Here is a 17,778-nt window from a genome sequence, read left to right on the forward strand (position 1 = left end):
TGTAAATAACTTAAAGTACGTGGACATTTGCCTTTGCGATGAGTTGCTACGTTGCAGTTCCACCGCTTGGGATGGTGAAATATGTCGACAATGCATGCAAATGATGTTCGTGGCATGCAAATAGGCATCCACGTGAATCCATTCTCGCCGAACACCACATGCAATAGTAATGGATATCAAACAAGCTATAAATTATGGTGAGTTATAGCCTACACCGGTCAAGATAAGGAGAATGATGCTCCTAGTACTTCTGACACAGGTAATTCATTCATTGTCTAGTTTTTTATTATTTTAAAAAGAGTATTTGATTAGTCTCAAATTATTTAATGTGCTGTAATAAGAGTAATATTTTCATCATTGCCCCGTTTTGGACAGATGGGCTTTACTAGCCAATAATCTAATCTATTTGCTTCCAACAACAAAAATTAAAAATAAAAAATATTTAACACAAGATAAAAACTAAAAATTAAAATTACAAAAATTAGAAAAATTAAAAGCTAAAAGCTTTAAAATCAATCCACGATCAACATAGGTCAGATTCCAAACTTGCGACTACAATGTATCGAAGACAAGATGTAGAAATAAAAAATATTTAATGAAAACAATTTTTAAAACAATGAAAAAAATTAATAATTTAAAAAAATTATTTTATTTTACATAAATGGCTTTAGATAATTTACATATGGAGTATTTTTTTATTAGTCTCTTTAATTTATGGTTTATTATTTATTTATAAAAATAAAAAAATAATCAATTACAATTATACATGTACAAAATGTTAGTCCTTTTATATATTTTGAGGTTGTTATTTTATTTTATCTTATTGACTAAGATAAAAAAAATATTTGAATTAAAGAAGTGTTATAACTTTTAGTTTAAAATTTCTCACTAATACTTTTAAATTTAAAAAAAATATATATCAATTTCAGATACTGATTAAAAGATATAAATTTTCATTGTATTGCAGTAATTAATAATAATAATAATAATAATAATAATAATAATAATAATAATAATAATAATATCTTGATTTAATAACAATAATATTTTATTTTACACTACCCTCGTCATTATATCCGAATTTAACAATAATAATATCTTTATTTTGCATAACTCCCATTATTATGTTCGATGCAAAGTTAACCCACGAATAACTACTCTATTATTTTGATTATTGTGTTTTTTTTAAGAGTTAATTTATATAAGGAAAAAATCAATAAATCCCTTGAATTTTTTTTACAGTATTTTTTGGTCAAACAGATCAATAATTAATTTGTCGTAAATTTAAACTCTATTTAAAAATTTAAAATATTTTTGCTCAAAATTATTTGTTTCTTAGAATCATATAAGTTAAGTTAATGGATTAAATAGTCTCAAAAACTTATAATAATTTATATGAAATAAATTTTTTTTAATAGTTAAAATAACTTAATTACATTAAGACATAATTATTATGTAATACATCACTTAGTCATTATTAAAATATATTAAAAAATAACATATTTAACTATTCAACCAAAATCTTAATTATCACAAAAATCAAATATAAATCACCTTTATCATATTAAAGCATAAAGCATGGGTTCAAAAACCACAAGCTCTGAAGATTAGTACAACAAAAGATCCAATACAATGCACAGGAAAAAAAAGTATTTTATGTTTTGGCATAACAATATTGCATATTTACAAGATAAACCCAACTAGTATAAAAGTGAAATTTCTATATAAAACCTACACATCCTTGGAATGGTAATAAAGCAACTTTAATTTTGCCAACTCATTAAGACCATTAACACGTGTCAACTATATGAAGGAGACAACAAGACAGAAAATACGAAGTGTATTATTGTCCTTATCTTGACAGGTGTAGACTATAACTCACCATAAATTATATGTCATTTACAACGATGAATGCCTCATCATTTTCCTTTTGGACAAAAATGAGTGTATCATCCATCATATATATGACGGTGCTACGTTCTAGGAATCAGAAAAAAATTAATGGGATAAATCGGTTCAAAAACTGTATTTATGATCTTATATTTTTTTTCCCTAATATTTAGGGTATAGTAGACATTAACTTTAGACTGAATGTATTTAAGTGTAATAAATTTATTATATATTATTAATTTTATAATTAAAATATATTAAAAATTTAAGTGCAGTTAATTTTATATAAAGTTGATAATTGAAAGTCATTAGATAAAAATTTAGTTAAATCAATCAAATCATCTAATGATTCTCAGTTATTAATTTTATGTAAAGTCGACTGCACCTGAGTTTTCACTTTAAAGTATGTTATACATTATTCTTTTATTATTATTAAAATTAAATTTTTAAATTAAATAGTTTTTTTTTATCTCTTTCTCTTTATTTTCCTCATTTATTTATCTATTTTATCTCTTTTATATATCATTATTAATAACTAATTATAAATTTAAATATTAAAATATATAATATATTATTCTCTAATTATAATTAAAATTAAAATTAAAAATTTTTAAATTAAAATATTACTATATTATATTACTTTTAACAACTAAAATATATCATGGAATAACTAATAACACTCTCATTAAAATTAAGAAGAGATTTTTTTTAATTAATAAACTCTCTTTCTACATCCTTTTATTTATCTCTCTCATTCTCTATTTTTCTCTATCAGTCCCACTCAAAGCTTTACTCTTAAACCATAAAACAGAGATAGTGTGGTATTACGACCTCTAATTACAAAATATATACAAAATAATATTGGAAAGAGTATAATATACGAGGAGCCTTAAAAAAAACGAATAAAACAAAATCGCAAAATAAAAAGCGCAACACTCATAAATGAGAGTACTTGCGTACGAAAAAAACTAAGCTTACTCAGCTTACGAAGTCAAAGTTGGCCGGAGAATATTTACTTATATCCCACAAACCCAAAAATACATAGATGAAACCCTAACTCTCCTTAAACCTCTAAGAGGAACAAAATAAACAAATTTTTCGGAGAGAAAACTAAATACATATATACATAACTGTACATCAAAAGAAAACCAGAAATCACTCCGCTTTAGAAGTCCGGATGCCTAGTGAGGTGCCTTTCGACCTGCATCTAAAAAACAACAACATAGTATGGGGTGAGAACCGAAGGTTCTCAGCATGGTAAAAGTATCACGCACATAATATATAAGGTCATGGGAATATCATAGACAATCCTAAAACGTCGACACTCAGATTAAAAAGCTTAAATTACTAAATAGAAACCATAAATGAGGGTAGATATCTAAGGAATTCTAAACTTAACTTAAACTTAATCTTATCACTCAACTTGTCCATCTTTCCTCCGTTCTCCAACTCCAGAGAGTTTGAAAAGACAAACAAACAAATAATTGCAAGCACAGATAAAAGACAAGTAGTGCAAGTAGCAGTTATCACAATTAACACAATATATTCAGTGAGGCATTTTCAAATAAGCAAAGCAAACAAACAAGCAAAATGCATATGATGTATGCCTGTCCTATGACTGATGAGGCTCATTTGTCGGTTATCAAGTCAACCCAACAAATTCAGTTTGCTAAACTCTTGGACTGTCCCCTGACGCGCATCCCCAAGAGTCTATGCATAGCTTTTCTCAAATAGTTATAATTGCTCAATGGGGATCAACATTCTCGAAAATTTATAAGTTCCCAATCACACTTACGTCACAGGATCAACAGAATATCGAGTCTCAAACCTAATACACGTGGTGGCAAACCATGGTATTTTATCCAAAAAATGCGTATCTCATATCATTTGAGTGTATAAGTCAAATAATGTTCATAATCTTTGTAATCCTTGCTCAATCATATCATATAAGCCATGATTCCATATACACTTCAAATATACTCATTTTCATATTTAATTAATCACTTTTTTCACGTTACTGCACTTACAAGTTACCTTAATTTCCTAACCCCGTCTTATTACTAGAACTACTACCAAGATTTATGACGGTAAAACGAAAATAGAGGTTTAAAAGTTTAAAATTTAGTTTAGAACTCAAAAATCATATTTTTGCCAAATAGGGGCCACGCGTACGCGCACTAATTTGACAAACCAAAATGTATCACAAGATATTAATTTATTATAATTAAAATAAAATATTTTCCTCTAAAATTAACAAATTCTCTCCCTTCTTTTTTTTATTATCTTTCTCTCTTTTTTCTCTCATTTTCTATCTCTCTTTATCTTTTATTCTATAAAAAAAATTAGTAAAATAATAAAATTTAAATAAATTTATAAAATTATAAAAATATATTGAATTTATAATTAAATACAATAAAAAATAATTCTATAATATTATTGACATAAATTTTTTTATTATTATATGTATATCTTTTATTTTTTATTTAATTTTAAATTTTTACTGCTTATATTTTCACTTTCCTTTTTTCAAATATTCATTATATATAATTTAAAGCAAATATTAATATTGTGATTAATAATTAGAATTAAGATTCATTTGTTTAAAAAAATTAATTTTTATAACTATTAATATAATTTTTTTATATTAATATCTACCTATATTTTTTGTATACATAGAGAAAACATATTATTTTTAAATAATAAATATAAAAATTAATTATTTTTATTTATACGACAGACTTAATACCTAATACCTAATTAAATGTAAAAGTATATACATTAAATTCTTTTTAAGTTTTAGATAATGAATATTAAAATTAATCATTAATAAAAATTAAATTCTTTCGCATCAAAATAATAACTAAAAAATTTATTATTTAACTTTTTTTATTTATGAAAATCTTAGTCGTCTTAGCTAACATACATTTTGTAAAAATAATTTAATTCTATAAATTTTTTGTACGATCATCTATAATATCAAAATAAAATTGACATAATTTTAAAAAATTTAGATTCTAATAATATTATTACGGACAATAATATTAATACCGACTAAACTTTGCAATCTTTTTCAATACGATTGTTTATTAAAACTATTGTTAGATTGCCAAAAAATTATTAGCCAATATATACTCACTACACATGGAATACTTTTAAGCATTAATACTATAAGAAAAATAAGCTTTAATAGCAATTTTGAGCAATAATATTATTATGATCACTGCTTTTCACGTAATGACAAATATTTGTATTGGGTCGTTAAAAATCTAAATTTGTGCTAATGGGTTTGTGAGTATTGTAGACTCAAAATTAATTAGATGGTTAATTAGTTTTAGTCCATTACATATAATGGTTAGCAATATATCAATTTGATGAAGTTAAAAAAAAAAGAATTTAACAGATCATAATTAATAGAAGAAGAAAAAGCAAATGAAACAGTTGACAACGTTAGAAAAGAAATAAGAAACAGGAAGAAATACAAAGATATCACAGGATTAAAATGCAAAAGGTCATTAATAAAGTTGAATAGAGCAAAACAACAATATAGAGTAATGAATAGCAGTTATAATATTGCAAAATAAAAAGAAAATGCATGCTAAAAAGACAGCAGCTCCAAGAATAGTAGAAGATCAAAAACAAAATACAAGAATAGCAGAAGTAATGGAACACTCTAAAAATAACAGATGTAGTGAAGCAAAATATAAAAGGAATACATGCCAAAGAAGACAAGGATAATAGACAAAATCAACTTGAAAAATAAAGAGGTAGTGATGAAATTTACATAGCAAGCTTTGTACTATAAAGCTGAACTCTCAACAGCATTTAATTTGAAGATAAGGAAAATATAGTATCACTAGAACATCATCTTAAATACTTAAGCTGAATTTTTTTTTAATTTTTTGTTTGATTTGAAATTTCAGTGTTATAGTTATCTAATGTTATTTTTCTGTAATTGAGAAAAAAATATACCATGGTGAGGTGAAGAAAAATAAAAAAGTTATAAGAGAAAAGAGGCAAGAGAGATACATTAAAAAAGTCAAAAGAATTTTTTTTGTATTTGGTTTGAGATAAATTAGGATTAGTTCTCCTTACTAAATTGGAATAGCACTTGGTGGTCATTAAATCAGCTTGGATTCTCCTTGCTAAGTTGAAATGGTACTTAGTGGTTGTTGAACCGGTTCGAGTTTTCTTTTATCAAGATGGGACAACACTTGGTGGTGGCTAGACTTGGATAGAGGTTTAGTGGTAGGAGTGACAAAGTGGACCAGCCTGCCCCACTTAAGCTCATGCCATAAAACGGGACGGATTGGCCTGCCTCACCAACTAAGGTGAGTTCAAAATATTAGTCCAACCCATTTTATGGCGGATTGCTAGGTCGAGGACTAGCTCGCTTGATTCTTTTTCTTTTTTAAATAAAATTTATTAAACTTAAAAAAAATAATAATTAAAAAATTAAATACAAATAAAAAAATTAAATTACAATATAATTTTTTATTATCTTTTTTTCTATTTTTAATTTCAATAAAACTGTTTAAAATAATATTTGTCAATAAAATTATCTTTATTTTTTAAAAAAATCACATAATTTGAGTATATATACAAAATTATAAAATAAAATAAATAAAGTTAATAACTAAAAGAAACATAAAAACAAAAAATAAAAAAATATTTAAAAATTATATAATTATTAATTTTGTAACACTAATAACTCTTTTATTTAATGAAGAAAAAACATAAAATCTATGGCCCGGTAGGCTAGTCCATCCCATCCTGTCAAAATCCGCAAATTTGACAGTATGGGTTTGGCGAAAATTTTTTATTTAATAGGTTTTAAATCCTAACCCGACTCGTCTTTTTTAGCAAGTTTGACAGGTTGCCTCAACGGTTTCGACCCGTTTTGTCACCCCTACTTAGTGGTTGATATTAGATGAATTAAGTTGTAATTCTTTGTATTGGTGTATGTAATTAATTTGATTATAGTAAAAATTTTATCATAGTTACTGTGGAGACTGGATGTGGGTTTCATGGCAAAAAAAAAAAAACCAAACCAGAATACATGCTTATCTGATTCTTTTCTTCCCTTCTCTGTTCAGTTATGATTTTAGAGACAAAACAAAAAAATCTCCTGCATAATCTGCTTTCGCAAAAATCTGAAATAAGAACTTTTCTAAATTGAACTTGATTTAACCCTCTTCTCAAGTTCTAGCATTACCATCAATTGGTATTAAGAGCCAAATCTCAAGGAGTCAAGTTTCACAGCTTGGAGTAAAGATTTACGACCAACAACATAGATACTAATATCATGGTATTCACACTCATACACCACCAAATTGCAATCACACACCTCACCAAATGGGTGCCTCATCATTTTACTTTTGGATAAAAATGGGTGCATCATGCATGATATATATAACTATGCTACGTCCTAGAGATTAGAAGAAAAAATATGGGATTGATTGATTTAAAAACTGTGTTTATGATCCTATATTTTTTTTCTAATATTTAGGGCGTCATAGACATTATCTTTAGATCGATGAAATATATTTAAGTGTAATAAATTTATTATATATTATTAATTTTACAATTAAAAAATGTCATATGTTATTCTTTCATTATAATTAAACTTATTTTTTTAAATGAAAGAGTTTTTTTCTCATCTCTTTTTCTTTATTTCTCTCATTTTTTCATCTATTCTATCTCTTTTATGTATCACTATCAATGACTAATAAATTTGAATACTAAAATACACGATATGATATTTTCTAATTGCAATTAAAATTAAAATTAAAAACTTTAAAATTAAAATATAATTATATCATATTACTAATTTAACAACTAAAATGTGTTACATAATAACACTCTCACATTAAAATTGAGAAGAGTTATTTTTCTCCAAAATTAATAAACTCTCTTTCTACATCCTCTTATTTATCTCTCTCTTTTTTCTATTGTTGGGCCACCGTGGAGAGCTCTCGACCACTAGAGAGACTTCGAGAAAGAATCAAGTGAGAAAATATAAGATGAGAAGACACCGAATCCAACTCAAAAACCTTAAGGTAGTAAGTTAGTGGGTTTCTCATCTTATAAACTCCTCACTCTTCCTTGCTTTCTTCATGTTCCTCCACCACATGAGTATTTGTCCATCACACTGCCACAAAACACCGCGGGCATGCAGTCCGGACCATTTTTACCGGGAAGACTTTCGATGCTTCACCTTAAATACCCCTTAAAACCACCAGACCGATTAACTATTGGTTCTGATATCACTTGTTGGGCCATCATAAAAAAAATCTCCGGCATAATCTACTTTCATGAAAATCTGAAAAAAGAATTTATTTTTTAAATTGAACTTGATTCAACCCCCTTCTCAGGTTCTAGTATTACCATCAATTGGTATCAAGAGTCAAGCCTCAAAAAGTCAAATTTCATAGTTTGAAGAAAAGATCTACGGCCAACAATATAGATACTAACATCATGGCGTTCACACTCGATCGATTTAAAAACTGTGTTTATGATCCTATAATTTTTTTCTAATATTTAGGGCATCGTAGACATTATCTTTAGATCGATGAAATATATTTAAGTGTAATAAATTTATTATATATTATTAATTTTACAATTAAAATATGTCATAAGTTATTCTTTCATTACAATTAATTTTTTTTAAAAATTAAAGAGTTTTTTTTTCATCTCTTTTTTTTATTTCTCTCATTTTTTCATCTATTCTATTTTTTTATGTATCACTATCAATAACTAATTATAAATTTGAATACTAAAATACACAATATGATATTTTCCAATTGCAATTAAAATTAAAATTAAAAATTTTAAAATTAAAATATAATTATATCATATTACTAATTTAACTAAAATGTGTTACATAATAACACTCTCATTAAAATTGAAAAGAGATATTTTTTTTCAAAATCAATAAATTCTCTTTCTACATCCTCTTATTTATCTCTCTTCCCTTCTCTATTGTTGGGTCACCGTGGAGAGTTTTCGACAAAATAGAGAGACTTCGGAGAGAAATCAAGTGAGGGAACATAAGCTGAGAAGACACCAGATCCAACTCAAAAACCTTAAGGTAGTAAGTTAATAGATCTCACATCTTATAAACTCATCACTCTTCCTTGCTTTCTTCAAGCTCTTCCGCCACATATGAGTATTCGTCCATCACATTGCCACAAAACACCGCGGGACATGCCGTCCGGGCAACCTTTGCCGGAAAGACTTTCGATACTTCACCTTGAATACCCCTTAAAACCACCAGACCAATTAACCATTGGCTCTGATACCACTTGTTGGGCCATCATAAAAAAAAACTCCTACATAATCTGCTTTCAAGAAAATCTGGAAAAAGAACTTCTTTTCTAAATTGAACTTGATTCAACCCCCTTCTCAAGTTCTAGCATTACCATCAATTGATATCAAGAGCCAAGTTTCAAAAAGTCAAGTTTCACAACTTGAAGCAAAGATCTACGGCCAACAATATAGATACTAACATCATGACATTCACACTCACACACCTCACCAAATTGCACTCACACACCTTACTAAATGGGTGCCTCATCATTTTTCTTTTTGATAAAAATGGGTGCATCATGCATGATATATATAACTGTGCTACGCCTTAGAGATCAGAAGAAAAAATATGGGATCGATCGATTTAAAAACTGTGTTTATGATCCTATTTTTTTTCTAATATTTAGGGCATCGTAGACATTATCTTTAGATCGATGAAATATATTTAAGTGTAATAAATTTATTACATATTATTACTTTTATAATTAAAATATGTCATATGTTATTCTTTCATTACAATAAAAATTATTTTTTTAAATTAAAGAGTTTTCTTCTCATCTCTTTTTCTCATTTTTTCATCTATTCTATCTCTTTTATGTATTATTATCAATGACTAATTATAAATTTGAATACTAAAATACACAATATGATATTTTTTAATTAAAATTAAAATTAAAATTAAAATTAAAATATAAATATAATTATATTATATTACTAATTTAACAACTAAAATGTGTTACATAATAACACTCTCTCATTAAAATTGAGAATAGATATTTTGCTCTGGGTTAGATGCATTGGGTTAGATGCACTGAGTTAGATGGAACGTTCTATGCACGCCAAAAATTCAAGGAGGACTGAACTTTAAAGACCTCAAAGCTTTTAATCTGGCAATATTAGGTAAGCAAGGTTGGAGACTACAAACAAAGCCTAACTCACTAATTTACAAAGTCTATAAGAGCAAGTATTTCAAGTTTTTTGACTTTCTCAAGGCAAAAACAGGAATCAACACCTTTTGGGCTGGCAAAGTTCGTTAGAAGGATAGAAGATTCTTGTAAAAGGAGTGCGATGGAAGGTGAAAAATGGTTATTCTGTGAGAATCTGGGAGGATACTTGGATCAAATATCATTCGTTCCTATCTATCCAAATGGTGACTCCGAATTAACATAGGTTAATCAACTCATAACGAATACCAAACAATGGAATCAATAACTCATAACAGAATAGTTTAATGCAAAGATTACTCAAGTCATTCTACAGACAGATATAGAAGAAGGAAGTGATAGACTCACCTTGAACCATGAAAGAAGTGAAAATTACTCAGTGACTTCAGGATATGACTTAGCTCACCAGTTCTATCACCCTCCTCTTGATTTGATGCCTACACAATGCTAGTAGAAGAGACTTTGGAGATCAGTTTGGGACCTGAAAGTACAACCAAAATCAGAATTTTTTTGTGGAAAGTAATGCATAAAGAATTACTCGTGGGTCAAAGAATCCATGAATGAATACCTACTGTTTTTCCAATTTGCCGAAGATGTAACCAAGTTGATGAATCTATCCAACACTGCTTGATTAGTTCATGTAGTCCCAAGGTGTATGGCAGAGCTCTGGATTTGAAGCCCCTGAGTTTCGAACCGAGCAAGAAACATGAGAATGGTGGTTCGAATTAACCGAAAAATTAAAGAACAAAAAAAATGGTAAAATGCAAATAAGAGCAATTACGTACTTGAGTTGAGAAATTTGAAAAGTCCGAAATAAGTTCATCTTCAAGGGTGATAGTTTTGATGGCCAACGCGTTGTTGAATTAACAAGGAAGAATGCTTCAAAATTTCGAAATTACTGGACAATTTGAAGAACGGAGTGATGACATTGATACTAAAAAGAAGACATCCAAACATTGCTCTTTTTTTTCTATGGATTGTTTTATGTCTTTTTGTTTGTGAAAATCTCGTTTTGTCATTATTTGAGGTCTAGCATGGACCCAAAAATTATTTCATTAAATGAAAATCTATCTTTGATAAAAAAAGAAAAAAAACAATAAAACAATAAAACAAATGCATGCTAAGGGTCTATGTAAGCATGTATCGTTCTCGCCAATGAGCCTTAACTCACATAGCATGTCTCCCCCTCCCCACCTCAAAGGTTTAAGGTTCGAACCCTAAAGAATGCAATTGGAAAAAAATGTGATAAAATGTGTGAAGAATGTGTGGATGTGTTGTGTACCTAAGATTGGAGGTTGTCTAATCCATTGGAGTACCTAGGATTGTGAATTGTCCAATCCACTGATCCAAAAAAAAGCATGTGTCGTCCTCTTGTCCATCTTTCTCCTTTTGTTGCCTCAACGGCATCGATGTTCATGATGAATCCTGCTGACGGGGCAGCCACCTGTACAATCAATGATGGTACACAACGATATTCTCTGTCGTCTTCGAATCCCTTCTTTGTCCCTCAAAATTTCGGCACGAGCCATGCAATAGCCTGTATTTCCTCCTTGACCATCGATTCATGCTCATCTAAGCGAGCAATGCAAGTATGAAGCATATCCGCTACTCAATTTCGGGCAATGCAAGCTTTGCGTATGGTTGTGGATTCAATCATTAAATATAAACAAGTGACCAAAAAATTATTTCACTAAACATTAACATAGCAAAAAATATAAGAAAAAATAACAGAAAAATACATAAATAATACGAAAAAATATAAATAACGATTAAACAAACAAATTAAAAGTAAGAAACCCCTAGTTTTTCTTGAAACAAAAGAATTATTGTAGTATGTCCTACTACAAAAAAAAATTTATAACAAAAAATAAAATTGTTACAATACAAAATTAAATTTTGTAATAAAATTTTTAATATAAAAATTAAAATTTGTTACAAAAATGATAACAAATTTGACAAGTAAAATCTTTTTTGTAATAATTTAGATTTTTGTATCACAATATTTTGTTATAAAATACTACTTACTTTGTAACATTTTTTATTCATTTAGTTACAAAAATAAAAAATTTATTTTGCAATATTTATTTAAATAACTAATATATCAATTAATTTTTTAAACACGCTAACTTAACATTTATATAATATATAATCATATAGATAATTAAAATATCTTACATATAATTAAGATTATTTTACAATAATAAAATAAGTTCTACAAATTCAACTAAACACAATTTTTTTCTAATATAAAATTTGTTATAATGTAGGATTTATAATCCTTGACTCTTCTAGCATATTTTAGTCAATATAAAGTCTAGTATATTGTCATCAATTTTATATCCCTGCAAATATAAACAATGAAAACCAAAATTAAAAACAACATATAACACTATCTTCATCAAAGTAAAAATTAAGATATATAAAGCCCTATAAGTTAAAATTAACTAATTCTTTGAGAATCTATTCTCGAAGTTTAAAACCAACCAATCAAGGATGCAAATTATCAACAATTGACAATTCAATATATAAACTAGGGCTAATTAATCACCGTTCAATCACCAAATTACTCTCCTTCAATGCTGCTCCCCAAATACTCCACGACATTTTGCATCCGAAAAAAAAAGACGGTGTACAGTTCTTATGACCTCTCCACACAACACAATTTGAGAACTCATCCAAAATAATGCCAAGTATAGCCAACTTCTCCCGCGTATTGAGTTTTTCATGCAAAACAAAATATATATACTAGACCTTATTCAAGGTTAAATCATTTCTATTAGGACATAATTTAATTAGGTGCTTTGTTCATCAAACATATTTGAGAATCATTTTCAACTTCCAGCACCATCCAATATAAATAGTCATCATAAATATATAATACCAATAACTCATCATAATCAAGATATATCAACAGCATTTCTATAACCTAATTTAACCACAAGTAATTTCCAGTTTCATACTAGAACAACATTTCAAACACCATACTTGGAGGTAGGAAAAAGGTTTCCCAATCAAGGATGATGGCAGCAGCAGCATCAGTTCCTCCAATCAGTACCAATAAAAACACATTAACAGTAATAGTTCTAACAAGCAAAACAGAATGCAACAGAGATAGCAACCAGTTTAAAGTTAAAATTTCACAATTTCTAACACAAAATCAAATATAATTGTCAGAGAGCATGAACCTCATTTTTAACCACAAATTCAACTATAACAATTTTTCAGCAGCAAAAGATTTAATTCAAAAGATGATTTACATATTTACATCAAACAAAAAATTTAGCTAAATGATTATTTCAACAAAACAACAATAGATTCAATCTTCAGTGATCATAATCAGTAACAAATATTTTCAGCAATTAAAAAAATTTTAACTAAGTGATTATTCAGCAAAACAGCAACAAATTCAAAGTTCAATTTGTAACAAATTCAAATCATCAATGATTTTCAGAAACAAACTAATTTAAGCTAGGTGATTATTTCAGCAAGACAGTAACAAATTCAAGGTTTAGCGATGATAATCAGCATCAAATTCAACTCAACCCAATTATGTTATCCAATAACAACAAAAAAAATTTGCTCAGGTTCAGCAATAATTCTAAAACACCAAATACAACAACAACAAACACAAGTCCACCACCATAAAATTCTAATTTCACTATGAAATCCTAAGATACACCGAAATTGACACTGAAAGTCTAAAAGAACAGGGTCAAGGGAGCTCACCTGGGAATCTGACTAACTGAACTAACGACCGAAACAAGACGACTACCACCACGCCATCATCCGAGGGAGCAGATGCTGGTTCTGTATGTTTCTGCTGCCGACGAAGCGAACGCAGGGAAGGCGGCTACTGAGTGCGAGACTGCGACGACGAGCTTGAGTCTCAGATGTGTGCGAGACCGAGAGAGAAGTAACGAGGTGAGGGAATACCGGAGACAAGAGGTGAGACCGTGAGAGTGACCACTGACGACTGACGAGGTAAGGCCGTGAGTGACTGACGAGAGAGAAGAGAGACGAGGGCTGAGGGGGTTCACTCATCAGATTAGGGTTTCTTTGGAAAGGGGGGTTGGGGAACCTGAAACACGCCGTTTCACTCGTCAAAATAATTTAAGAATATATAAATATTTATTTTTTAATTTATTAATTAATTTTAAAAAATTACTCAAAAATTAAAAATTAAAAATAATCTCATTAATTTTTTTCATAAAATTAAATACTAAATCTTAATTATTCAAATTAATTTACTTAATTTTATTTTTTTTAATTATTGAAATTTTATATTTTAAACATTAAAAAATTTAATATTATAAAAATTATATAAAAAATTTGATTAATTTAAACTCAAATATTAAAATTTTAATTTAATTATTTTTAATAAAAAAATTCTAAAGTAAAGACGAGGCAGAAGAAAAATATCACTCCCAACTTTGACAATTTACCTACAAAATAAAAAATGTCAGTTTGATCCAATAAATTAACATAATTAAAATGCATTGTTGTTCACGTAGTATTTCATAACTTCACCCGAAAAAAAAACAAACAGAGTAACTCAAATGGTGCAAAATTAGATATAATTAAGAAAACCGAGTTTGTCGTAGGCATTACAGAAGAACAAAAGGATTGCTAAACAAACAAACCAAATAAAACATTCATACAAGGCCTCGACGGAAAACATGACATAAAGGTATGAAACATACAAGCTGTAGGTCAAATACCCCCGACATCGTCTTCATTTTGTCCGGCGGGCTCCTGATCGTTAGAGTCATGTGTCGTTAGTGGAGCTTGACGATAACAATGACAAAGTAATAACCCTAGTTTGATCTCCACAACCTCGAGCCTGCATTCTACTTCACGCCACAGTGCCACCTCTTGCTGTTCCTGTCGACAAATATTGGCCATTTCTGCTGTCAATTCGTTTGCTTTGTCATCCAGTTGGCGAACGGTCATTTCATTCTGTTCCAGCTCCATGCGCAACTTCTTTTGCAACCGGCGAACTTCCTCCAGTTCATACTCCTTTGCCTTCAACTTGACCTTGGCGGTAACATTCTCCAGCCTCGCTTGCCTGAGTTTTTCTTCTGTCATTTCAAGTCTATCCCTCAAAAAGACCTCCTTCCAACGGATGGTGTCGATCAGATCGGCAGTCGGAAGTTCTGCGAGGTCGTCGGGACTAACGGCGTGGTCGGTGAGGGATTCCTGTGACATTTTCTCATATTAAGATGACGAGGTCTGTCCGACGACGAAGACCCTTAAAGCAACGATTTTTCTTCAGGCAGAGAGGTTAGAGAAAAAGGTACGGCTTATAAAAACTGACGAATGGTTATGACGGATATGGTATGTCAATAGCATGTATATATTTTATCTCAGGGGTCTTTTTTACATTTCCTATGCATTGACTATTTGACTGTGCATTGCCCATGTAAAGTATAAAGTTGTTTCGTATTTCTTTATTTTGATTAGTTTGTTTTAAATTTTTAATCAACATTTAAGTGTTAAAAAAAATAAATTGATACCTTTTAATATGTTTAAATAATGTACCTCTTTTATTTTTGGAATAATTAAGAGAATAATGCCCCTGGTTTTATCAGTAAATGAAGAAAATATCTAGAAAAACGTGTGCGGAATTGAGTACCATGGATTGCGCAGACGTAGCAATAAATGCATATCTTGGCTAGAGCATAGGCCAAATCATCTTTCTCCCGAGGTGGGATTTGATCTGAACTTATCTACTACCGAAGTGACGTTTGAATAAACAGGAAGGATTGTGTACTATTTAATAACGTGATAGACTAATGGTGAATTTAAACAAAAATAGTTACTTGTAGAGGCAATGGAGAGTCACTGAAAAGGAGGTCATTAACGGGAACAATTTTTTTTATAAATAAAATTTTTCATAAGAAATGACAAAACATATAAATAGCATGCACAAAATTATCTATTAATTGGCATAAAATGATAGCAATATGATATATATATATATATATATATATATATATATATATATATATATATATATATATAATAACATATATATAATAACATAATTACATAATAGCAAATACCAAAATCCTTACATAATACATATATTAGATAACTAAAAAAATAAGGTGAACTCACTCCTATCCTATGAGTTAAAGAGGTGGACAAACAGGATCAACTCATAGTCTGCCCGACAATGCACACACGGAATATGAGCAGCACCTCCATCACCGTCGTTTACGTGCCACCCTCTTCCAAAGCGTTGATGATGGTAAATAGCACCCATGTTTCCACGGCTTGGACATGCATACGAAACACAGACTAGATTCTCTCCGTTTAGCACCGGCACATGACGCAGATGTGTCCACGACCCTTGGATAACATCTTGGAACACCAATTTGCAGATTGTTAGGGAACCGGCCGCCTCAAGCCTACGAAATGTTTCCAAGCCCTTGTTCTTTGCCTCGACATCATCACCTAGCATCAACATCATTGACACTGTGTAATGGGCGGCCGAATGGCCGTGGGCTGCAACAGCGTGCATCGTTTCCATCCCTGTAAAAGAACACCCGCCGAGAAAAAGGTCAAACACAGCATCCCGAAATAGAATTTCCAAGTGCCCGCTCTGCCTGCATCGTGCTAAGAAGTTCCTTCCCTGCTGGTGCATGGGACTCACACTCCACCACCATTGGTTCGAAATTGGAATCGAGGCGCATCGGTATACAAAATCCTCATCCCCTGCATTGCGTGCAGCAGTGCACGACATCCTGAGACTGCACAAGTCCCTGACAGATTGTGCTGCGGTCTTCGCGGCAATTAAAGTCCAAACATCATGGGGAAGGTTGGCGGTGCTTGTCGGACGCTCCATCTCCTCTCCTTATAATGAATCCCTGATACAATAGATGAATGAGCAATTATGTATAAGGAGTGGAAAACAGAAGGGACCAAGTAGTACTGGCAATGGTTGTTGTTTAAGGTGTTTTTATAGGCACCCGGTGCCGTTTGCGATGGTGTCAGATCGGTTGTGTACCGTGCCTCTACACCAACTTAGCCACACTCACATCGATTTAGGAACATGCCGATTTATTTCCCCTCGCTTCACACACGGCTTCCTTAGCAATCACGTCCTTTATATTCAAATTTATTTTTTTATTTTTTTTATTTTCTGGTCATGTAACTCATAATTAATAATATAGTAAACTCGAGAAAAATCATGTAAAATTTGATGTCCACGTAATAAAATAGATTTACAAAAGTCTAACTTTCTTTATCACTTTCTCTTCCATTTTTTCCATTTCGTCGTTTTATCTAAACCCCGCTGAAATCGGTAAATAATTAGTTAATAAATTGAATTTTAAATAGAAAAATTAAAAATACAAAACTAATATCAAAATATGATAGAGCTCGTCAAAACGAGAATTTTGATATAAATTTCGAAAAATTTGACCCAAATTTGGGCCGGCTGGGCCGAACCGGTTGAATCGGGGCCCAAACCGGGCCTGTGGGTCCAACCGGACCCATAATTAAAAGAAGCAAGCAGCTTCTTCTTCCCCATTTCATGCAGCAATGCCAAACAGATTGGGGGAGGGAAGAAGAGCTCTCAAACCCTCTTCAACCTTTGATCCACCATAACTCTTCCATCCGAGTTTCGATCGCCGCA

At 30.1% G+C, this 17,778-nt stretch overlaps 1 protein-coding gene across 1 annotated transcript; it reads right to left on the reverse strand.

The window, feature by feature from the left end:
* Positions 1-16,263: 16,263 nt before the first annotated feature.
* On the reverse strand, positions 16,264-16,986 carry LOC140175208 (uncharacterized). Its single transcript, XM_072202153.1, has one exon. It carries the CDS (start codon positions 16,984-16,986, stop codon positions 16,264-16,266), a length of 723 nt encoding a protein of 240 aa, XP_072058254.1.
* Positions 16,987-17,778: the final 792 nt, after the last annotated feature.

Source organism: Arachis hypogaea, chromosome 9 (assembly GCF_003086295.3).
Source record: "Arachis hypogaea cultivar Tifrunner chromosome 9, arahy.Tifrunner.gnm2.J5K5, whole genome shotgun sequence".
Taxonomy (NCBI): domain Eukaryota; kingdom Viridiplantae; phylum Streptophyta; class Magnoliopsida; order Fabales; family Fabaceae; genus Arachis; species Arachis hypogaea.